At 49.5% G+C, this 24,202-nt stretch overlaps 5 protein-coding genes across 5 annotated transcripts; 4 read left to right on the forward strand and 1 right to left on the reverse strand.

Annotated features, from left to right (window-relative positions):
* Positions 1-1,566: 1,566 nt before the first annotated feature.
* UCRPA7_5387 (putative amidohydrolase domain containing protein) lies at positions 1,567-2,933 on the forward strand (the record flags this gene model as incomplete). Its single annotated transcript, XM_007917934.1, has 2 exons — positions 1,567-1,796; positions 1,859-2,933. 2 exons carry the CDS (start codon positions 1,567-1,569, stop codon positions 2,931-2,933), a joined length of 1,305 nt encoding a protein of 434 aa, XP_007916125.1.
* Positions 2,934-3,992: 1,059 nt separating this feature from the next.
* UCRPA7_5388 (putative glycoside hydrolase family 35 protein) lies at positions 3,993-7,108 on the forward strand (the record flags this gene model as incomplete). The annotated part of the gene is made up of 5 exons (XM_007917935.1): positions 3,993-4,135; positions 4,186-4,435; positions 4,847-4,975; positions 5,149-5,737; positions 5,793-7,108. The coding sequence occupies 5 exons, from the start codon at positions 3,993-3,995 to the stop codon at positions 7,106-7,108; spliced, it is 2,427 nt and encodes an 808-aa protein (XP_007916126.1).
* Positions 7,109-7,390: 282 nt separating this feature from the next.
* Positions 7,391-7,941, reverse strand: UCRPA7_5389 (hypothetical protein; the record flags this gene model as incomplete). Its single annotated transcript, XM_007917936.1, has 2 exons — positions 7,391-7,632; positions 7,914-7,941. 2 exons carry the CDS (start codon positions 7,939-7,941, stop codon positions 7,391-7,393), a joined length of 270 nt encoding a protein of 89 aa, XP_007916127.1.
* An 8,571-nt stretch (positions 7,942-16,512) lies between these two features.
* On the forward strand, positions 16,513-20,168 carry UCRPA7_5390 (putative protein kinase rad3 protein; the record flags this gene model as incomplete). Its single annotated transcript, XM_007917937.1, has 6 exons — positions 16,513-16,827; positions 16,877-17,360; positions 17,414-17,528; positions 17,874-17,894; positions 17,942-18,114; positions 18,166-20,168. The coding sequence occupies 6 exons, from the start codon at positions 16,513-16,515 to the stop codon at positions 20,166-20,168; spliced, it is 3,111 nt and encodes a 1,036-aa protein (XP_007916128.1).
* Positions 20,169-20,889: 721 nt separating this feature from the next.
* UCRPA7_5391 (putative protein kinase rad3 protein) lies at positions 20,890-22,120 on the forward strand (the record flags this gene model as incomplete). Its single annotated transcript, XM_007917938.1, has 6 exons — positions 20,890-20,905; positions 21,065-21,206; positions 21,331-21,378; positions 21,443-21,518; positions 21,570-22,060; positions 22,114-22,120. The coding sequence occupies 6 exons, from the start codon at positions 20,890-20,892 to the stop codon at positions 22,118-22,120; spliced, it is 780 nt and encodes a 259-aa protein (XP_007916129.1).
* Positions 22,121-24,202: the final 2,082 nt, after the last annotated feature.

The raw sequence follows: 24,202 nt of genomic DNA on the forward strand, positions 1-24,202 counted from the left end.
CTTTGACGGTAAGTCAGAATGTAGAGACCTTAGTGATATCGCCCGAAATTGACCGTGTGGTAGAGGCAAACTTCTTGGTGCAGGAGAGAAAAGGGGTAGAGAACTTCATATCAGGTTTGACTTCTCACCACAGCCTTGTCAAATTTTCTCTAATGTATGGAGCAGCATTCATACGGCATATCGAATACTTCAAAGGTAAGTGACCTGGACAATCCTCCCATATAAGAAAGGAAAATCCCTGACAAGTTGACAAGGCATCGTATTTTTGACAACGAATTCGACCGAGGCCATAGATGCCGCACTTCTGTCGCGCGTACAGATTCATCTTACTTTTCCGTCCCTGACAGCACCAAGGCGGATTCGTGTCTGGAATAATTTTGTGAAACGATTACCAGAGGAGATCGGCTCTCTCTTTCCTTCTGATGTCGAAAGACTGTCAAAATGGAAGATGAATGGCCGAGACATCAAGAATGCGATCAACATGGCAGTTGCATGGTGTCAGAAGAAGAACATTCCCCTGACTGCCGACGCTGTGGAAGATCTAATAATGCTTGTGAACCCGTTTGCGAGTAAGGAACTCATATCCGCAAATGGAAAGCCTGACAAGAATGGAGTCAAAATCTCGGCAATAGAAGAGTTAAACAGTAGTCTTTTGGACTTTTAGAGGCGGATCTCGTTCATCATTGTAGAGCGATGGCAATGTTGATTGGAGGGGCATAGAACGGCGGTGGTGGGTGCGCATACTATCTACAAGAAGAGCAGTCTATGGCTGCGATTTCATAAGAATTGGACCTGTTGATGGATCAGTAAAGACTCCTTACGATCATGTCCGATTGATACATACAACGTACATATCATTATCTCGATTTATATACAACCATAAAAGTTAGCCAAGTCTATTCTCTACCCATTGAATTGAAGATTGTATGAGCTCATATCCGTATAGTCTAGGTAAGGGTTGCCCCGAGCGTAAGACAACGCCCTGTACCGGTTAGGTGTTTTGGTTGTTACAGCGCGTACCTGCCTGAACTGCTTAGGTTGAGTCGTCCAAATTCCCGTCGCACAGTAGGCTTTCAACCAAGCAGTTGCACTATGGTTTCGAAGGAGGATAGGTCCGTATGCAATTGAGCAAAAGCTCCGGCTTGATTTTCGTAGGATTTCCAGCTTGCGTAAGGGTGATTGTCTTTATACTACATAGAGGCTCCTTCGTTTGTTGCGTCACATGCAGAGAGCGTCGTCACCAACCACCTGGAAATGCTCAATTTGGTGTTTGATAGGCGCTAAAAACATTTCGCCATTGTAAGCTTTGTCTGAACCGCATCTAAGCATCTCAATGTGGTGAAGCCGCTATCTTCCAAAAGAGGCAGGAGCAATCAAGCGGAACTGCTGTGTTGCGTAAGATGGCGAGTTGGCGCAAACATAAACATGGTCAAACAGACATTTGAAGATAGAAAACTGAGGAGGCGACAATGCAAGGTTTAGAGGGAACATTTTGAGCTACCACGAACACCAAACCTTTGCCATGAAACACCATCCGTCTAAGGTATTCGAATGACAGACCACAACATGCTGCGCAAAACTTTGACAGTTCATTCTTCGCTACTCTTCGACCCGAAGAAAAAGGCATTTGTTAAGAATATTTCAATCCAAGTTGACTGCCAAAATGGCTCCATTGCCAACGTCTTTCAAAGGAAGTCTGACGATGAGATCCAAGATGATGACATTGACCTGAGGGGAAAAGTGGTGATGCCTGGATTTGTTGATAGCCACACTCACATCTTTCTACATTCTTACACGTAAGTTGGAAGCCGTACTTTCAACCAAAGTAGAGTCTGACTGACCATTATTTCCCCTTCAGCGAGCGCTCGTCCACTGAGCAGATGCGAGATGAGAGCATCGTAGAGAGAATTGTGCGGGCGACAAATCATGTTCGAGAAGCTCTGCTCGCAGGCTACACCACCTACCGGGATCTTGGGACGGAAGCTATGGAGAACTTTGATGCAAATTTTCGCGACTGCATCAACCGCGGGCTTCTCCCCGGTCCAAGACTCTTCGTCGCGACCCATGCCTTGGCCAGTACCTCATCTTACGCGATCCGGTCCGAGAATAGACAGAACGGCTTGGTGCTACCGCAGGCTTCGGATGCCGGAGACGGACCAGACGGGGTTAGAAGGGCGGTTCGACGGCGAGTAGGAGATGGCGCCGATATCATCAAATTCTACGCCGACTATCGACGCAAGATCATGAGATTTCCTCCGTTGCCGTCTCATGTAAAGGGAGGTATCGAGTTCCTTCCACCTGTCCCGAACCCAGCTATTCCGCTGTTCAACCAGGAGGAGATGATTGCGATTGTGGAAGAGGCGAAGCTGTCTGAACTGCCTGTCGCGGCACACGCTGGTTCTTTCAAGGGAGCTATGATGGCTGTGAAAGCTGGCGTGACGTCTATCGAGCACGGCAATGAAATCACAGAAGAGCTGTGCCAGGAGATGGTCAAGCGCGGATGCATATTCGTTCCTACCCTAGCCGTCTTCGAGGCTGAAGCAAAATCTATACTTCCTGAATTCCTCACGCGCTGCAAAAAGGCTCACGATCTAGGCGTCAGATTGGCCGCTGGCGGCGACACTGGAGCTTTCCCTCATGGTGAGAGTGCTCGAGAGTTGGAACTCATGATTGAAGCAGGCATCCCGTTAGAAGACGTTCTTGAGGCGTGCTTTATCGGAGGTTGGGAAGCCTGTGGAAAAGACAAATGCGGGTATCGCTTTGGCTGGTTCGAGAAAGGAAACAGAGCAGATATAATCGCGCTAGATACAGATCCTCGGGATGATCCGAAGGCGTTGCGTAAGGTCAATTTCGTTATGAAGGATGGGCGGGTTTGGAAGAAAGAGGGTGCTGCGGTTAACATGGCTCTCGAACATACGTGGACGAATCCATAGAGGAATTGGGATGGCTCCTTGAGACCTTCCCATCAATTATGTCATATGAAGCTGAGATATGTGTCGCTCGCTTATACACATTGCCAGAAGCTAGATGTCATGATCCCATCGCCAGATGCCATCCTTCTCCACACAACCATGCCCCCATGTTTGCGATGCAATGTAACAGTAACAACCCAACTTTCCCCTCATTCCCCTCCAGACTTTGAGGAGACCAAGTGGATTTTAAACATATGGTCCGAAACGGACCGAGACGATCGTCACAACTTGCATCCACAAAGGTCGGCACAGTGCAGGCAATCTCGGCATTCGCCATCCTTGCATGGAACCGTCATTTGCCATGAAGCTTGTGTCGACACACCGCGCCTCCACAGTAGCGATTCACCTGCCCGCTTCTCAACCCATCCATGCCTAAATTCCACGAACCACAGCATCCAGGTTAATTGCGAAAATGTGACTTCAACTGCAGTGCGCTTCGCAATTCGGGGTATTGCTCGGAACCTTCTCCAACATCTCCAACTCGGTGTACATTGGTAGATAAGGTATATTAATTAGCAAGGTAGATATCATTGACGCGCAAGTATGTGTATCATTTCCTACCTCCTCACCTTGTAGCCGTTTTTGCTACTGTCTTGGGATCATGAGACTGTCTACTTGTCTTACTCTTGCGGCTTCGGCTTTTCAGGGATGCAATGCACTTGCTCTCGGAGGCCGTCCTAATGCACTCATCCGGAGCAATCCGGAGACGAGAGCTTTGCTGCAGGATATCGTGACATGGGACGAACACTCACTGTTCATCAATGGAGAGAGGGTAATGATCTTTAGTGGAGAGTTTCACCCCTTTAGACTTCCCGTCCCATCTTTATGGTTAGATGTCTTTCAGAAAATCAAAGCTTTAGGTCTGAATGCAGTTTCTTTCTACGTTCATTGGGGCGCTCTCGAGGGCAAGTCTGGCGATTTCTCGTCAGAAGGTGTCTTTGATTTGAAGCCATTCTTTGAAGCAGCAACGCAAGCCGGGATATACTTGATAGCTAGACCGGGCCCCTACATCAGTACGTAATGCTGCAACCTCGTTCCCTACATCATGATGCTGATCACTCCGAAGACGCTGAAGCGACTGGCGGTGGGTTCCCAGGTTGGCTACAGCGTATACAAGGCAAGTTGAGGACTTCGGCTGAAGATTATTTAAATGCCACGGACAAGTATGCGGCTCTAGCCCTTGCAAAGGACATAGGTATTGACCTCGTGAAAGCTACATGGCAAATATCGGCAAAATCATTGCGGACGCACAGATCACAAACGGCGGCCCTGTCATTCTTGTTCAGCCTGAGAATGAGTACACCGGCGCTGTTAGTGGAGTGCTCTTCCCCGATCCAGCATACATGCAATATGTTGAAGATCAGCTCCGTGATGCTGGGATTGTTGTGCCGCTTATCAGCAATGACGCCTCCGCGAGTGGTCATAATGCTCCTGGGACTGGAGAAGGTGAAGTGGACATTTATGTAAGTACCGTCGTAAGCGACTAAAAACCGAGCATCACTGTCGGCTCTTCATCACCGACACTTACTTTCACCATATCGTCTGTCGAATAGCTAATCTGCTGGCGTTCCTTACCTGTTATGCAACAGTCATTCTTCAATTTCCAATCACGCAAACCTAACCTGAAATAGGGGCATGATGGGTATCCTCTAGGCTTCGACTGCGCCAACCCATATACTTGGCCGGCTAACAGTCTTCCAACTTCTTGGCGCGCAACTCATTTACTTCAGAGTCCTACAACGCCATACAGTATTCCCGAGGTAATAACCAGAATAAACGCGGATCACTTTGCAATTGCTAACTTTAAGTAGTTCCAAGTGAGAAGTCGTCAATCGAGCGGTTCCAATAAGGAATTTGTCTAACCAATATAATAGGGCGGCTCCTTCGATCCTCCTGGCGGCCTGGGCTTTGACCAGTGTGCTGTTCTCTTGAACAACGAGTTCGAAAGAGTCTTCTACAAGAATGACTACAGTTTTGGGGTTACAATATTCAATCTCTACATGGTGAGTTATCATTTTGAAACCTGTAACTCGTTCTCATACCAATTACAGATATTCGGCGGGACAAACTGGGGCAACATTGGCCATCCGGGTGGTTATACATCCTACGATTACGGCGCCGTGAGATTCTTCTTTTCCGATCCTAACCACCTAATATATCGCTGACTTGAAAATAGTCAATCAAAGAAGATCGCACGGTCACGAGAGAGAAATATTCCGAGCTCAAGCTAGAGGCTCAGTTCCTAAAAGTGTCTCCTGGATATCTTGTCGCAACCCCAGGAAATCGTACAACCACCACATACAGCAACAACGCTGATATAACAATCACGCCGCTGATCGGAAGCAACGGCTCCTACTTTGTGGCAAGACATACTGCGTATAACTCACTTGACTCGACGACCTACAAACTCATAGTACCTACTTCCCTTGGCAGCCTTAGCATCCCGCAGATCTGCGGCTCGCTCACCTTGAACGGCCGTGATTCGAAAATACATGTCACAGACTATCCCGTTGGTGACTACACCATTTTATACTCTACTGCTGAGGTCTTCACGTGGAAAATATTCGATGAACGAACGATACTATTTGTCTACGGTGGTCCCGGTGAGAGACATGAGTTGGCAGTTAAGAACGCCGCATCTGGGAAGCTTCTAGAAGGAAGCAGTGTTATTCTAAAACCCTCGAACGGCTCTTTAATTGCCCATTGGCGAACGGGTACGGAAAGGCGAATTCTCCAAGTTGGCAATCTGTATATCTACATTCTTGGTAAGATTTTATCCCCTAGGTCTACGATAATAAACAAACCCTAACCTTGCCACAGATAGAAACTCAGCGTACGAATATTGGGTGCCCGAGTTATCAAGCGGCTCTGATGCCTCTTCCTTAATTATAAAGGGCCCATATCTTGTGCGCAGTGCCTCTATTGATGGTAGCGTCGTCAATATCAAGGCCGACTTCAATAAGACTTCAACTGTCGAGATAATCGGGGTTCCATCAGGCGCGTCGAAACTACAAATCAATGGGAAGAGCGTCCAATATACGACCGATAGTCAGGGAACATGGTTGGCCGATGGTAGTTATTCGGAGCCCAGTGCTGCCATCCCGGACTTGTCCAGTCTGGAGTGGAAGTATATCGATTCGCTGCCAGAGATTCAGTCACTTTACGACGATTCTGAGTGGGTTGACGCGGATCACACAACGACGAATAATCCAGTTGCTCCACTCCTTACGCCAGTGTCTTTATATGGCTCGGATTATGGCTTCAACACTGGCTCTCTCCTGTTACGCGGGCACTTCGAGTCTGTCGATGGTTCTGAGAAGACGTTGGCTCTCTGGACCCAGGGTGGTCAAGCTTTTGGCTTCTCAGCCTGGCTAGACTCGACGTTTCTCGGGTCCTGGGCAGGAATTGACGCAGACTCGGACAACAATTCTACCTTCGCACTGCCAAATCTTACAGCAAGTAAATCATATGTTCTCACAATTCTTATCGACAATATGGGCTTAGACGAAGACTGGACTGTGGGCTCTGACCAGATGAAGGAGCCTCGAGGTATCCTAGATTACTCTTTCTCTTCCGGCTCCGGATCGGTGGCCACTCCCGTCACTTGGAAGATCACTGGAAACTTGGGCGGTGAAGACTATACCGACCGCGTTCGCGGGCCCTTGAATGAGGGCGGGCTCTTCATCGAACGCCAGGGCTACCACCAGCCTTCACCGCCGTTAGACGAGTTCTCTACCGGAAGCCCATTTGACGGAATCACTTCGGCGGGTGTGGCATACTACACCACCAAGCTGACGCTCGATTTGCCCTCTGATGAATATGATATCCCGCTCTCTTTCACTTTTGTCAACAACACAGCTGTCTCCGGGACATACCGCGCACTTTTGTTCGTCAACGGCTACCAATTTGGCCGATATACTAGTAATATTGGCCCACAGACGGACTTTCCTGTTCCTGAGGGTATCTTGAATTATCAAGGAGATAACTGGATTGGGTTGACGCTGTGGGCTTTAGACAGTGGAGGTGCAAAGGTCCCGGGATTCAGTTTGACGGCGGGGGTGCCAGTTCTGACCTCGAGACAGGTTGTCAAGCTGGTGGAGGCGCCGGCTTGGGAACAGAGACAAGGTGCATACTGAGCAGTATCACTTGTCCATAAGTCATTATAGTGGATGCACAATCGTGATAATAACACCGTTTACAGACATGGCCGCAAGTCAGGGACAGATTGCGGAGAAAGTACCCAGTTTTGACTCAATGTAGTCCTCTGCCAGAGCCAGCTAGCTGACCGTTTCTTGCTGCCCTTCCCCTAATGGCCGTTCGTGACATGCATCAGGCCGTGACTTATAACCCAATCACCATGCTTATCAACTTAGAGCCTGAAATCCAAGAAGGTTGACTGGCCTTGCTTGCTCCATCGCTCATTTCCTCTTATCGACAGGCTTGCCTTTCTTGCCAGCATCTGAGCCAGAGACGGCGTCCACCTTGTGGTAGCCTTGTATTATGGCCTTGCGCTCCTCGAATCTGTCCGGGTCGAACTTGAGACCGTGGGACGCCATGAAGTTGCGATCGCCACCCCAGGCGTCCTTGACAATCTTGTTGTCAGAGGATTGAGAAGCTTTCTCGCCGAAGCCAGTATCGGCGTTGGATTTGTTGTTGTATGCTATCGTTAAGGGGAAAGCGTGGATGATCAGATCTTCACAGTTGTAATGATCTGTAGTATTAGAGATCGAGACATTGTCGATAATGATTAAGAACTGACGAATGCTAAATGGAGATGTCTGAAGGTTTTATAGATATTTATCTGAACAATTGACGGTTTGACATAGCTGTTTGCGTCAATAGAGCTAAGTAAACTTTCTGTCGCAATCAATCGGAAAGACCATCATGGTCAACTACAGCTGAGCCCAAGCATGGGATATGTTTGCTTTGCCCACAAAATACCTTTGGTTACGTGATTGGCTTCAAACATGTACTAATAACGAATGCAAATCATGATTGCATTTCCTTTGCGGGCATATCCCTCTTCTTAACGGCGTACACACACGAGTAATCAATAGCGATGTGTCTGCATCTTTTTATCATATTTGCTATGATTGTTTCATTGAACTAGCGTACGTCTGCATTTCTTCCACTTGTGATGACACTTCACTTCCAGCAGTACACTTCACAAACTACAACGATTTGGCCGCATTAAGATGAAATGAGCCAACCTCGTGTGGCAAAATGCCGAATTTTTACCATCCCTGCGAGGCAACTTCGCACGCCTATCGAAGCGCTGAATACCCGACTCATCCGGCGTGAATTACGTACATGTCAAAATAAAATGAAATCACTCAATTAATTATACAGTGTCATGTGAGGAATTGATTTTACATTATTTCTACCTAAGTGTGTGGTGTTTGTTGGAGGAATCAAATCACCAGAACGCCGAGTGTCTGCGACACAAGTTGCCTGTCCCGATCCCATGGGTCTTATCCGTTGCCCATCCCAATTTTGGGAATTCTAAAATAAAATAAAAAACGCTTGACGCTAATTTCCAGATACGCCGTGCTTGTTGAAAAAAAGAAGAATCCAATCCCATAGTAACACAAATGATCTTCTCCAGGAAGATCAAGGAAGATCAAGGAAGATCGAAGGCATCGTCCTCCTTCAGATAGACCTCCTCGGTGTGGCCGCCGAAGATAATTCCTCTTCGCTTCCATCCACCTCGCTTGATGAAGTAATCGGGCCCATCAAGCGTGCCGGCCTGCGGCCTCCGACGAGGAGAAGGCGAGTTCCATGGATCTCGCTTCACGTCTCCGTCGTCAACATCCCATTCGGACGCTGCGGTCGAGGTTGGTGAGGGCCAGTCTCCAAGATGATGCTCGTCATGGTGCCTGTCCGGCGTGTTTTGGACAGGCTTCTCTCCAAAACCAAAATCGAAGCCATCGTAAATCTCCGACCGAGGTGACTGGTAATTCCTAGGTCTGTGGAGCTCATGTCCGGCAAATGATCGTTTGTTTCGAAGTGTCCGCTCCGTCCGCTCCCGGAAGCTATCATGGTGCCTCGACGGGGCGACGGCGGGGACTTGTGGGACCGGATTTAATCTCAACGGATCCCATTCAACTGAAGGAAAATGGCTTTGGCGGTAGGCATCTGAGTCTGTGGAAGGTCTTGACCCAGAGCTGGAGACACTGGTTTGTCTCTGATGTAGTGGTTGTTGCCCATCTGATCTGAGCTTCTTGTGGCTGCGTACTCGGTTGAGTATCCGGGCTGGGCCGGAAGGCGAGGATGGACACAGCATGGTGACGTGAGATAAGGAAAGGAAAGACTGAGTGAGACGTCTTCGGTGTCACCTGCGAGGAGGAGGAACTCCAACCTAGTGGAGGTAAGGTGAGAATATCAAGGGTTCTTGACCAGGCCAGGGAGGCAGAAGTGCCGGAGGTCGGGGATGGGGGAGCTTGCATCTTGATATATCTGCAGGTTCATGGCAGGCCGGCCAATCCGGCTGGTGTGCCTTGCAGACTGCAGCTAAGAGCAGAAAATAGCTTACCTGCGAACCACCGATCATGATGCCACATCGAGTCGAACACGCGAAAAAGCGAGCCGATGTCCGCACTAGAACGACACACCGCCGCCTGGACCATGGCAGACTGGCAGACGAGCAAGACCCCGCCATCGATGCGCCCGGCTAGCGTCGTCCTTCTGCGTCACCCGATGTCATCGGGGTGCGCATCCTCTTCGGATGGGGTGGAGGTGTGCCACACATCAGCTTGTCACAAGCCGATCATAGGACCATCGCTTGTTTCAGTCATCACACCTCAGCCATGCTTAGGAGGGGCCGCTCTCGTACTACCAGCTGCTAAAAGATGTTAGAATAGACACGAGCCACACGCCAGCAAGGCTGCGACCAAATCTGGTTCTGCTATTGTATGCTATACATTGGCTGGCGTGGAAAAAAACCAAGAACAAATCCTTGGAAGGCCCGGCCTTGGACGGATAGCCAGGGGGTGGCCAAATTTTTCTGAGCAAATGTTCCGGATCGCAACCTGATGATTGGCGTGATAAGCCAAAAATCAGGAACAACCTGACGACACACACGGCTCGCTGTTTCCAACTGTGTGGTTGATCCCGCAGATCAATCAGCGAACGTCACTCCTGATTCCAGGCGACCATAAAGTGCTTGCGTCGGCCACGCGCAAGAATTCACGCAGCCTCTGCGCACCGCAAACCGGGCAAGATGTAGCATTGGCGGCGTGCAGACTCACTCGGAGTAGTGCCCGGGTTGTGCAGCGCGGGCGTGCATTGTCCGGTACCTTGCATCATTCATTCTGTAAGTAAAAAAGGGATGCAAGGTACGGTGCAGGACAAGCCACCAAAGTGGGATTGGCAAAGCTGAAGCATCACACCCAGCCGACCCAGCTGATCATGTTTTTCGCGGCTATCGAAGATTATTCTGCTAGATCTTGAGCAGAGGCCAGTCTCGCCCCAATGCAGGTACAACTGTAATTTCAACAAGAAGCGGTGAACTTGCTTTTTGGACCGTCTTAGCCTTGTTCTCGCCCGGCTATCGTGCACACCGACGAAGACCTGGCCCAGCGGGTTGCCCCTCATTGCTGCAAGCCTGGAAAAGGCTGGCCTTGGTCGCTAGTGCCGGGCTTCGAGTCCATTAACAAGACGCTGATATCGCGGCTTTCTTCGGTAATGGTGTGCAGCTTGTATACTGCCTCGCAAGTAATTCACACATTCCGTGTCAGAAGACCACGGAGAATTGCCGGAACGAGATGACTGATAAGGCGAGTGGCACGAGTTTGCTGGTAACGAACCGCCGCTCGATGTTGCAATATCGCACACCTGCGGGCTTACTAAATTGCGGTGGTGGTTCGGGTGAGTCGCAGATGTGGGAACACAACCTTGCACAGCTGCATCGTGCGGGGGATATCTGTGCGATATCATTGACTGTCAGCTCACCTGAGCCTAAGTTAGCGTCTCATCGACAAGACGCCATCGTCAGTTGGGCCAAGATAGTCGAGCAATCGCATTGCCCAATCGAGGCACACTGTTAGGCAAGAACCGGATCACGAAAGCCTGGTATCATCGAGAATTACAAGTTTGCACCTATCCCACCCCCACCAACATTGAATTCACCCGGACGGACATGGACTGCTTTGAGGTAAGCCGAGGTTGCCGCGATCGATTGATTTAAGCTATTTGCACAAGACGAGCCTGAAACCCCCATGATCTGAGATATCTAGCTTTGGCAGCACTGTTTCGTTTGATTTCAAGACGTGCGGCGGCGTTGAAACAATGTTGGGCATTGCCACGCAACTCTTCGACTGTTGACCAGGTGATTAATCCTGGTCTCTGAGGCCATCCACTTTTGTGGTTGTGGTGGGGATAAAACATCGATAGATTGATTTGACCTGTCCAACTTTGCCGCCGTCATCAACTTTCCCACTGTGCCAAGAACAATTGTCTTGAGTCGAGATTGCGAAGAAGAGGTCCTAGAACCCAATATTTGAATATCATCTCCCCCGGTCAGCCCGGCCGCCAGACTGCATCTAATTGTAAAAGAGCTGAAAGTCTAGCTGGGGTGCTTGGCAATAGCACCGGTGTTCGGGGATGATCTCGGGATCCGTTTTAACGTGAAATTCAGCTTACACTGCACAGCGGAGCCCTCGCCGGCCGGGAGGCTGAGCGCAAACCAAATTGCCGTTTGCCAAATGATCCGTCCAATACGAGCCCACCTCTTCGTATCAGCATTCGGCTTAATGCTCGCACAACTTCGTCTTCCGGCTCTGACTCGCAATCATTGCAATCTGGAGCGGACCTTGTCCAAGTCGTAGATTTTATCAGCAATGGCCTCTGACTCGTGATGCAGGGGTAGGATATAGATTTCGAAGCTGAGCTGATCGACTTGCGTTCGAGACCAGGAGCTCTCTACAGAACACCATCGTTCTCCCCGGGTAGACGTTCAACACGTTTCTGTTCCCAATTATCGATATCTTTCGCTGCAAGTCTCTGTGAAGCCAAGGTGTCAGTCCGAAACCCAAGGCTATCCTGGTAAGATGTAGCCTACGTAGTATTCTTCTCGTATGTCGACCTTCCGGCGCTGCTTGCCAACACCCAGCTCCTCTTCCTTTGACATCTGCCGGACCTTCCTATCATATCGCTCGTATCTAATTGCGGTCGCTGGCGTCAGGACAAAAGAACCTCCAATGATGACTGCCATGAATGGCAACCCAAAGAGCAGAAATGGGTGCTTCGCCATTAGAGCTCGATACTTCACAGCGAAGGTGTTGGTGTTCACCGACGAGGGATACTGCTTCTTCGAAAACACCGTCATATTGATGGATAGCTGCCTGTTCTTGCTTCTGCCAGTCGCTTTGCGCTTCCGTAGAGTAATTGAGACCTAGAGTGTTGATGTAAATTTGTCGTATGATGCGTGCAGAGCTTCTCGGTACGGAGCTTAGCTCACCTGTTGCCCCACTGGCTCTTAATGGGCGACCCAGGGCACGTGCTGGGTCACAGGATCACGCGATGGTCTCTTGCGACGCGTCCAAGCTGCAACTTCTGAATTGGATATCTATCTCATCATCAACGCTGGGAAATAGCTCAACGCCACGAGATGTGGACAGAACCATGGCTCCGGAGTCGTACGGCAGAGCTGGTCGTTCTGGTCATACCGGCTTTGCGCCTGGACCTGCCAACGGGGGACCTCCTCCTTCGACCCTAGCAGCGCAGCTCGTTGAGAATGTCTCAGCGACCGCAAAGTCGTCCCGCTCCGACGAGACGGGTGAGCTAAAACGGCTCTTCAGCGTGATCGAGAGAGTCAAGAACCAGCCCGATTTGCTTAAAACTGCCGATGAGCGCGTTGAGCACAATCATATGCTAATCTATGTCTACGCCCGAGTTGTCCTGGAGGGCCTTAAGTGGGACGATCCGTTCGCCGACCGAGAGCAGCTCAGAACCGAAGCATTGAAAGCAATCAACTTTTTGAAGGTGACGATCAAGGAAACGCCGAACGTTCTGAGCTATTGCACAGATGAACATGCGTTTCTCTTTCGCGGAAAGGAGCCTTTGTGGCTGTGGCTCTTTCCAAAAATCCTCAAGATGCTGGGCCATAACCACTGTATTCCACTTAAATCTGCAATTGAGGCCTTTTGTACCTTCTTGTTGAACACTACGAGTCTTTCTGGAGGCTTGTGGCACTGTCGTGCTTCCTTCGCTCAGTATCTGCAGGGCATCTTTGAAGGTAGACGGTCTATATATGTGGCAATGTTTTAGCATTCACTGACAGTTTGTAGAAGTTCTTGCATACCTCAATGGGCTCAACTCGACTAGAAGAGAGGCTATCGAGGTTGAGTTGCCGTCGAAGCTCTTGCTGGATCATTTCCACCATTCAGCTGGCTCCGTAGTACGCGGCTGTTTCTACAACATATACAGCGTCACCCATGCATTCAGGCATGCCCTCGGCCTTCTGAGAATTATGTCAACTGTCTCCTTGCCGAGCGAATACCAATCGGATTTCTCTTTCACAGAACAAATCCCATGGATACTCGATTCACTACTTGTGCTGAATGAGGAACGACGCCGACGATATGATTTCCTCCAGGAAACGCCATTTACTATTTTGGACCCACTTGTCCGACTAACGTTGAGATTGTCAGACCTGGCCGGCATCGAACGGGCACTGTATTACAAGGCCCATGTCACGATGGTTCTTCTTTGTCAAGATGTACTGGTGCAATGGCCCGAATTGCAAGAGGACGACGAGACTTCCCAGGCGGCAACGGATACCTTCTGTCTATCACTTATATCTCTTTCCGATGCAAGCATCAAGTACAAGCCTATTGTCAGGCTCGTCGCATCACAACTTCACCCCTTGCTGGAGAACCTCTTGCCGGAACCTGATACTGATCTTTCAGTGGGTATATCCCTTCCGTTGTAGACTATACGCCCAGCTGACTTTCGTTAGCGATGTGTTCAACTTATACGTGAGGTGGTAGCGGTATTGTCGCTCCCAACACTCAAGCCCCTGAGCAATGAAATACAGTCCGATAAGTTCAGAAATTCCCAATTTCGACTACTGGTTAGAGACATTCAACTCAGATTCAACCCTGCTCCTGTCGGCGAGCCGCCTGCGAAACGGAGAAAAGTTGCTATTACTCCGTCAACATTGCCTACCGTCATCCACTCCTTGGCTAAAGTGCTTGATTCAATGTCAGACACTCTGGAGGACTTAGAGTCGACTGTTTTGGAGCAATTTCCTCGTCTAAAAGACGCTGAACGCTGCCATGTTATCGACTTACTGGCACATATCGTATGTGCAGCTGACGATACACTTGCACCCATTGCCTCGCGATCGATGAACGGGTTGCGTTGCTCTTACTGCTCCGCGGCAGAAGAGGGCGAGGAGCAGCCAACATCTCGAGATGCCGGGACCAAATTGGCAGCTGTGCAGATTTTCATGAAGCTCTTACGGTTACCAAGCTTTCTCGAATCCCGGCGTCCGCGTGTCGCGGCAATGGTGGCTCTGAAACGACTCATTTTGCACTCCACAGATCCTGAACTTCTTGATCTGGAGAAATCTGGCCCTGGACAGTGGTGTCTACAGTCTCTGCAAAGTTCTCTTCGAGAGCTCCGAATCGCAGCTGGAAGAACATTAGCCACTTTTCTTAGAGCAGAAGTCGGGGTATCAACAGAGCGCGATATCCTAAGGCGTAACAAGGCAAACGCTTTGGGAATACTCAAATCGATCTCGGACAAGAACGTGACCCATCTGCATGAAAGTTGTATCATGGCATGGGGCCAAGTTGGAAGAGTAGTGTCAGATGAGGAGCTCGCCCTCGTTCTTGCGAAGCTCCTTGATTATTTCGGTCATCGGAATGTCATGGTGTCTGCATTCTCCTTCAACGAGACCTTGAACTTGGCAAATTCTAGGCGCACAAACACCCGAAGACTATTCGAACCATTCTGGCGCAGTCTAGCATACAGTGCTGTAAAAGACATGATCTCTCGGCCACAGACTGCCAGACTGCTCGCGGAATTACTCAAAATGAGTGTCAACGACCTGCTTCTACTGCTTCAAACACATGCTTTGCCTTATCTCGTTTTGACCAAGAAACGTGAAGTCATCCAGAGGATTGCAGAAGCAAGAGGAGAGAAGGAACCATGGCAGCCTTGTCTTGACGCCGCCAATATGAGTTCTATCATGGCTCTGCTGCTTATCCAGGAGGTTTCCGATGTTGAAGAGTTCTCTTTATCCTTGCTCCGACACGTGTCTCCGCATTTCAATAGTATAAGTCTCATGGAAATCTTGACCACAGAACCTGTTCCGACAGCGTTGGAGCTATTGAAGGTCAGCGGAGAAGTGAGCGAATCACGAAAGCAGCTTGTACGGGCTGCCCTGACGATGGTGGCTGGAATGCTCTTGAATGGAACAAGGGACGTGAGGAAGAAAGCATCTCATGTTGTTGGGAAATTCTTCGAACAGCATGCATTGGGGTTGACAGCCCGCTTGGTTGAGGTCATCAATGACACGCTCACCGCTCACCCTCCTATCCAAGAGCAGAGGCGATGTATCGCAGCAATGGAGGAAATGATCAAACTCGGCAAGTATCACGTCCGGATTGCCAGACCCCAAATCTCGGCCTGTCTACTCTCAGCTCTCACATACGACGAGCTAAGACGAGCTGCTTTTTCGTGCTGGTCGGCTCTGCTCACGCATATGGAGGAGGAAGATGTGGAGGTGCTTATAGAGACGACCTTCTTCATTATCGGACACTACTGGCAATCCCTTGATGATCACACCAAAGATGCAAGCAGGGAACTGATCGTCTATCTGCTGAGCAATCACCAGACAATTCTCAAGGAGACGGTCAACAAATTGCCATCGGTGGCGCACATTGGCGAGCTTGCCGACTTGGAAGCTAAGCTAAATCGCCTTCGGAAGCCTTTGGATAATAGAGCTGCGTTTAACTTATTCGCCGAGCGACTCAGCCATGAAAACTCTGGTGTTGTTCAACAAGCCTTACAGGAACTTTCGGACTATCTCCAGCAAAATCAGAGCTATTTGCAAGCTGCTGCCATCAGTGAGCAGCCTGACTCAATCGTCACTTTCTTGTACAGGACGCTCTTGGACTGCTCATCCAAATACAATGGAGTACAAACAGACATTAGCCGCCTCTGTGCCGAATGCATTGGGCTTGTCGGGTGCTTGGACTCTAACCGGATAGAGACGGTCAGAGAACAAAAGACCTTTGTGGTTCTTCACAACTTCGATAACTCGGAAGAAACTACTGATTTTGTTCTGTTCGTATTGTCAGAGGTCCTGGTGAAATCATTCTTGTCAGCGACAGACACGAGTGTTCAAGGCTTTCTTTCTTATGCCATGCAGGAACTCTTGGATAGATGTGACTTCAAGATGGCCGTGGCTCAACAGGGTCGAGAAGGACCGAGTGTCTACAGGAAATGGTTGGGCCTTCCGGAGACTACACGAGAGGTTCTAACGCCTTTCATGACTTCACGATACAAGCTCAACCCTATGACGCAACCCCAGATGGAGTATCCGATATTCCGCTCAGGGAAACCATACGCCAATTGGATGAGACATTTTGTGTTAGACTTGTTGCAAAAGGGACAAAACGTCTTCGCACAGATCATTTTTGAGCCTCTATGTCGTGTGATCCGGGTCAAGGACGTGTCGGTTGCCGAGTTCCTGTTACCTTATCTTGTGATCCACATCACCGTGGCGGAAGACAGTTCATCAGTCGACCGAGAAAACGCACTGAATGAGTTGTTGAGTATCCTAAAGCAAGAACTTCCAAAAAACGCATCGTACATCGAGCGTGAAGAGATGAAGCTCTTTTCTGAAGTGAGTAGAGGTTGACGCTTTTGTGCCACACCTACTAACATATCTCTAGGCTGTTTTCCGAGTCTTGGATTACGCCATGAGGTGGCTGCAGCTGAAGAAGTCCCTTCCTACGAGAACTAAGCGGGACGAACTCCAGGTTCAACGAGTTCAGCAGGTGCTTAATGCCATTCCCGCCATGATGATCACCCAAAGGGCAATTGAATGCAATCAGTATGCCCGAGCTCTGTTCCATCTGGAGCCTGAGATTCTGGCACGGGATGAAGCAGGTCTAGCGGGAACCGACCCAAATGGAGACATGATGGCATTGGAGGCACTACAACACGTTTATACTCAGATTGACGAGCCAGACGGTTTAGAAGGCGTGTCTGCAAATCTCAATGTCATCGACCTCAACCAACAAATTCTCAGTCACAGAAAAGCAGGAAGGTGGACAGCTGTGCAGACCTGGTATGAAGTTCGATTAGCAGAGTATCCGGATAACATCAATGTCCAGCTCGACCTCCTCACCTGTCTGAAGGAGTCTGGACAATACGGTAAGCTGCATTCGAAAGGAGACCACATAGTCATTTGCTAATAGTACCTCCAGACGTGCTTCTCAACTACGTAGAGGGTATGAACACGACTCCTGCCACGATCAACCAAATAGTCCCATTTGCTGTGGAAGCATCATGGGCGACTGGCAGATGGCAAACACTCCAAAAGTATCTCGGATCGTACAACGCCGGAAATCATCTTGAAGTTTTCAATTTGGGCATTGGGTCAGCCCTCCTTGCTCTAAAGGACGGCAAACTAGATCAATTCAAGGCGTTCATACAGGAGCTTCGAGACAAGGCCGCATCGTCGATGTCGTATTCAGCCACGGTATCATTGCAATCTTGCCATGATGCTATGCTCAAGTGCCACGTTCTCACAGACCTTGAGCTCATTGCAGACAATGCAGTTGAAGATAACGGAGACCAACAAGAGACCCAAACCCTTTTAAATCGACGACTGGAGGTGATCGGAGCGTATGTCAGCGACAAACAATATTTGCTGGGGATACGCAGAGCTGCGATGGAACTGATGCGGTACGTCCAACAATCACTTGTTCACGACTGTGTGCTAATTTGGATAGGCCTAAATTCGGCAACGGAGACATCTCGGCTCTATGGCTTTCGAGTGCTCGATTAGCTAGGAAAGCCAATTCTATGCATCAGTCCTTCAATGCAGTCCTTCATGCATCTCAACTTGGTGACGGATCTGCCACCATTGAGAACGCCCGCCTCCTATGGAAAGAAGGTCATAACCGTAAGGCGATCCAGATTCTTGAGAATGCTATTCGCAGCAATTCATTCATAGGATTCAACCTCGTCCCTGAAATTCCAACTTCCAGCAAAAATCCCGAATCACAACGTAATTTGCTCACTGCACGAGCTCATCTTCTTCTCGCAAAATGGCAGGACTCCGCCGGCCAGACCAATGCGAATGCTTTGCGCCAGCAGTATCAGAATGCTGCCAGAACTCATGCACAATGGGAGAAAGGTCACTATTACCTCGGCCGGCACTACAAGAAAATTCTAGAGTCTGAGAAAGCGTTGAAGCCGGATGAACAGACTGATGAATATCTCGGTGGTGAGACAGCAAAATTGGTCATCGAGAATTACCTGCGGTCCCTGAGATATGGAACTAAATATCTCTACCAGACCTTGCCCCGAGTTCTGACATTATGGCTGGAGCTTGGAGCTCAGGTTGACAGGGCGCCAGATGGCAAGGTCTCTTTGTCATCGGAGCTTTCGCAACGACGGAGGGCTGTCTTACGCGACCTCCATGGAAGCATCAAGGACAATATCAAACGTCTACCGTCGTATATTTTCTACACCGTTTTGCCCCAAATCGTCGCAAGAATAGGGCATTCAAACATTGAAGTTTTCGGAATACTGGAGACCATTATTCTGAAGGTTGTTGAGGCTTATCCCCGTCAGGCCTTGTGGAGTCTCTGCTCGATCATGACGACAAAGAAACATTCAGAACGTGGAACCCGAGAGCAACAGATCTTGCAGAAGCTTCGCTTTGCCAGTAGCAAGGTTGAGGGCGGTTCCTATGATTTGAAGCAACTGGTGAGGATGGGCGAGAAATTGGCTCACCAGCTGCTTCAGGCTTGCAATAATGGTGATTTCCAAAGCAACCGAACCACTGTCGCAAGCATCACACGAGATCTCAATTTCAAGCACAACTGCACTCCTTGTCCGCTAGTCGTACCGGTTGAGGCATGCTTGGCTGCCACACTGCCTACATTAACGGACAACACCAAGAAGCACAAAGCTTTCTCACGAGATGTCATCACTATCTCGTCATTCCTCGACGAGGTTCTCGTCCTTGGGTCGTTAGCGAAGCCAAGACGATTGACCGCGCGTGGAAGCGATGGCAAATCCTACAATTTGTTGATCAAGCCGAAAGATGATCTTCGGACAGATCAGCGCCTCATGGAGTTCAACAGCATGATCAACAGATCACTGAAAAGAGATGCCGAGTCAAGTCGACGGCAACTCTACATAAAGACGTACGCCGTCACACCGCTAAATGAAGAGTGCGGTATCATTGAATGGGTCGACGGACTTAAGACACTCCGCGACATCCTCCTGGGTATCTACAAGACCCGCGGCGTAGCCCCTAACTACGGTCAGATCGCGAGCATGATGAAGGAGGCGTGCGTGTCGAGAAATTACAGCATCTTTACGAAGGATGTCCTGAACCAGTTTCCGCCTGTGCTGCCCAGCTGGTTCATCTCGCAATTTCCCAACCCATCCGCCTGGTTCGCCGCTCGTCTCAAGTACACACGCTCATGTGCAGTCATGTCCATGGTGGGAACGATCCTGGGTTTGGGCGATAGGCATGGCGAAAATGTTCTCCTGGAAGAAGGCAACGGCGGCGTCTTCCACGTAGACTTCAATTGCCTGTTCGACAAAGGCAAGACATTTGCGCAACCGGAAATGGTGCCTTTCCGCCTCACGCACAACATGGTCCAAGCCATGGGCATCTACGGCTATGAAGGGCCGTTCAGACAGTGCAGCGAGCTCACGTTGAGTATTCTCAGGCAACAAGAGGAGACGTTGATGTCGATTTTGGAGGCATTCATCTACGATCCGACACTAGACTTACAGAAGGACAAGAAGAGGAAGAGTGATGCTATCAAGCTTAGTCCTACCAGTGTGGTAGAGACCATCAAGCGCAAGGTTAAGGGGTTACCAAAAGGCGAAAGTATACCCTTGGGCGTGGAGGGCCAGGTGGATGCACTGATAAAGGAGGCGACGGACCCTAAGAACTTGGCTGCTATGTACATTGGCTGGTGCCCGTTCTTGTAGGGGCTATAGATTTATAGATGCTATGAAATTATGACTCAAATGTGCTATGATGATTTTGCTGCCCCTGGAGGGTAGAGCGCCTCTTTTTGCGCACCTGCTCCGAAAGTGCAAGAGACGGCACTGATACTTAGCATACTACAAGGGAAGGAGCGAGAGATGCAAGCTGTAGAAGGGAATGCATTCAAAAGCCACCGAGGAGCCGTACCTAGATCGTGGCCTATAATTTGTTTTTTACCATTGGCAATGATTGGCCGACTATGAAGTAGCATTGAATTCGATACAAACGGTTTTCGAAGCAATTGAGGCATTCTTGGAATAAGTGGTTGTCGTTGAGAGCTAAGTTTAGTGCTGTTGGTCCAGGCATCCGTGCGACAAAAGAATAAAACAGTCCGGGCAGTCAGTCTAGGTACCACGCGCGAACCTGACCAGCCTCTTCATTTCTATCTCCTCTTTCCGCCATCAACACGATCTTGTTGCAACCGAATATTTGAAGACTCAAAGATTTGAGGACTTGAGACCTTCATATAGATACGATTATATTTCTTCTAAGCACCTGCCCGTTCACGCGAGGTTTGGTCACCTTGCGCGTCGTTGTTGCGCGTCCGTGCAAGCGAGCTGCACGCCAATCTCCCTAACGTCATTCGAGTTTTCCGTCTTTACAAAACATCTTCGGTCTCACAACACATATTTCAACACCAAAACCAGACATCCATTGCCCAAGATGTCTTATCGTGTTGGTAAGATGATTCCTTCTTATTCTTCTCGTTTTTGAGACTGGTGTGCCGTGTGCCGTGGACGGGCGCATGCTAAACGGTCGCACCTGCCTCGCGCGCCCTTTGACGCTATAACCTCGCTTACATCACATCATACGCCTGTGATACTGACATCTCATGCAGAGGTCTCCCCGAACAACCGCGCCGGCTGCAATGATAGTGTCTGCAAGTCAGAGGGCGTGAAGATCACCAAGGGTGAGCTGCGCTTCGGCACTTGGGTCACCATGCCTGATGGCGAGCATGGCAGCTGGAAGTGGAAGCACTGGTAAGCTCAACAATTGACGCTAAACAGCTGTTGTCCTCCTCTTGATGTCTAATTCTAATGGTCCGGGCGGCAGGGGTTGCGTCTCCGGCGCTCAGATAGAGCACCTTCGTAACGCTGTTGATAGGGACGGCACGTACATGTGGGACTTCCTCGACGGCTACGATGACATGAAGTAAGCATCCCCTTTCCATCTCATGCTGTCATTTCTTCCAATGATCAACCTAACAAATTCGTAGCGAGCATCCCGAGTTGCAGGAGAAAATCCGCCGCGTCATCACCCAGGGTCATATCGATGCCGAGGACTTCAAAGGCGTAAGTTTACCTCATGATCAGCGTTGTCCTGTTTAACTAACGCCATCCTAGGATCCGGAGTTCAACAAGCTGGGTGCGCGCGGTATCCGCGGCCGCAAGAAGAAGGTGAAGCCTGAGGATGAGGACGGCGAGGAGGGTGAGAAGACGCCCGCCAAGAAGACCCCTGCCAAGCGTGGCCGCAAGAAGGTCGACGATGACGATGATGAGGCCTCACCACCGACTAAGAAGACCAAGACCGCTAAGGCCGGCAAGAAGGCCAAGGCCGAGCCGGAGCCGGAGCCCGCCCCTGATCCGGCCAAGAAGAAGGGAGGCCGAAAGAGCAAGGCTGTCAAACAGCCCACCCCCGAGCCTGCGCCCGAGCCGGTTGCCAAGAAGGTTGCGAAGGGCAAGAAGGGCGGCAAGAAGGCTGCTGCTGAGCCCGGACCCGAGCCCGAGCCTGAGGTCGAGGAGAAGCCTAAGAAGCGCGCCCGCAAGAGCAAGGGCGCTGCTGAGGAGGAGGCGCCTGCTGCTCCAGTCCCTGCTAAGAAGCGAGGAAGAAAGAGGTAAGACCCCAACGGCGTCTAATCAATATGAAAGTTCACTAACAGTTGAGTAGTACCTAAGCACTCCAAGTGGCATTCTACATCTTCCGTCTGCCCATATCTAGAGTTGAACGACAATCAGGCGACAATACCACAAATGGTATATTGAGCGCGCCTGTGATTTCCCAAGAGGATCTGTTTATTACCTTTTATCTTTCTCCTTGATCTGCTTAGCTGTCTATCATTTCATTGTACGAAAGTTTTAAGATTTGGAGCCCCCGGGCAGTATTGCTCTGTACTTTAGCTAGTTTATTTGAGAATGAGAGGAATCAATTGCCTGTTACTTTAATGGTGATTGGTGACCAGAAATGCGTGGGTTACTGAGTCAGACTCGTAGGGCAAAGATCACGGTCAGGAAGGACCACCAAATCCATCCTGGGCGGAGGGTCTAAACCCATTGCTTCAAGTGGTCCGTGTGGGCATGTAGTCTTTTAGGAATAGTTTGGGGCAGCAATATGTTCGCTGCAATCCCTTTGGATCTTGCCTACCTCCTACCCACCTCTTTCTGATTTTAGGAGGTGGTAAGGTAACTTTACTTCTGCTATTACTCTGAGACTTACTTCTGCCTCAACTTACACTCTCCAACTTCAATGATTCCCTAACTGTTAGAGCAATTTCTTCTTTCAATCACATCTCAGCTTATTGTCCAGTTGTGGTTACAAGCCCTTCCCTTGATTACTAGCGGCCAACTCAATCAACTATGAGGCGCGCAATAAGACTTAAGGATAACTGGAGTGGCATTGTAGGTGTACTTCACTTCTGTCATCAACAGTGGATTCCAAACCACTGATTTCGTCAATGAAATCAATGAGCTGGAATTCCATAGGAAGGCGTTTTGAGCAAGGTACTACACCAGCTCCTCTCACTGGCTGCAAGTCTTACTATCGTGGCCTAGTAAAACTAAAGTACTACTGACTTGATTATGTCCTCGAAATGGCTTCAAAGGTGTCGGTCCCATTTTCATTGCACTGACATTATTCTGTTTTTCTTTAAGTGAGAGGTATGGGATTTGACAAGATTGATACGTAGTATTTGCAAGTTTGAAGATGATTTGTCCAACCATGGGAACTGCCTGAGTCACGGGATCGGAAAGGCAGTACAGGATCATCCTCTGGAATAGGATCGCCGAGTCCATCCTGGGAGCCGGATTTACAGTATTACTGCTCTACTAGGGTAGTAAATGATGTCCGGCAACGGTATTGTCGCAGCTTTGATAAGTGATTCCTGCCTTTGTAAAAGTTCCTCAGGCTATAGTAATAGAGAGATCTTCTATGATTCCACGGGGATTATGAATTTCGTCATTTGCACTGAGTTCGACTGGTTGCAAGTCTTTGTAATGGCAGAGAACTAACTCAATCAATTGCGAGGTGCGCAAAGGGAGTCAATGACGGATCAAGTGACATTGCGGATGGAGCCTGTTTGTCTTTGCCGTTGACTGACCTCCTCGGAGCGTTTTCCGTGCCAGTTTTCCAATTACGATTAAAGAGAGACAGAAAAGGGTCCAGCCAAGATCGGGACGATGAGGAAGCGGAACGGCAGTGGTATTATAGTTCAGGGGCAGCTATAATCCTAGCCCAGATTTTGGGATGGTTCTGGGGTGCGAAACTGCGGGAGCTCCATTTGTGCAGCTGCATAATTGCGTCACAGCTGTCCCCAATTCTTCGACTCTGCAACACTCTTCAGGTTTGAAAACTCGAAAGTTGGCCACGGTCGTTCCTTTCAGAGAAATCAGACGAGAGAGGCCGCGTTTGTCTCCGTTTTGAGAATACGGCATCAGAGATGGTACGAGACAAAGCTCCACATAATTTCTGCAGCTCAGCATCACATTCTGGCTTTGTCGCAGCGAGATGGGAAGACTGTCGCATTACGTGTGAGCTGCAGTTGGTCTTATGAACGAGTCGGTGTGTCATCATCGAGCTGCCCCTCCCCCCGCGGCTCCAGCTGCGCCGGCTCCGAGATGCCAGCCTTTGCTCGCTATTGGAGTGTCGCCTGAGTGCGAAGAGGCTTTTTTGGCATGTGCCTGTGCGAAAGATGGTGGGCAGAGCTTTCTGTTCCCATGTCTCTCGAGTCTAGCAAATCTGGGCCAGAAAGAGGCGCCTAGGC

The sequence above is a fragment of the Phaeoacremonium minimum genome (assembly GCF_000392275.1).
Source record: "Phaeoacremonium minimum UCRPA7 unplaced genomic scaffold PA7_03_scaffold_413, whole genome shotgun sequence".
Taxonomy (NCBI): Eukaryota; Fungi; Ascomycota; class Sordariomycetes; order Togniniales; family Togniniaceae; genus Phaeoacremonium; species Phaeoacremonium minimum.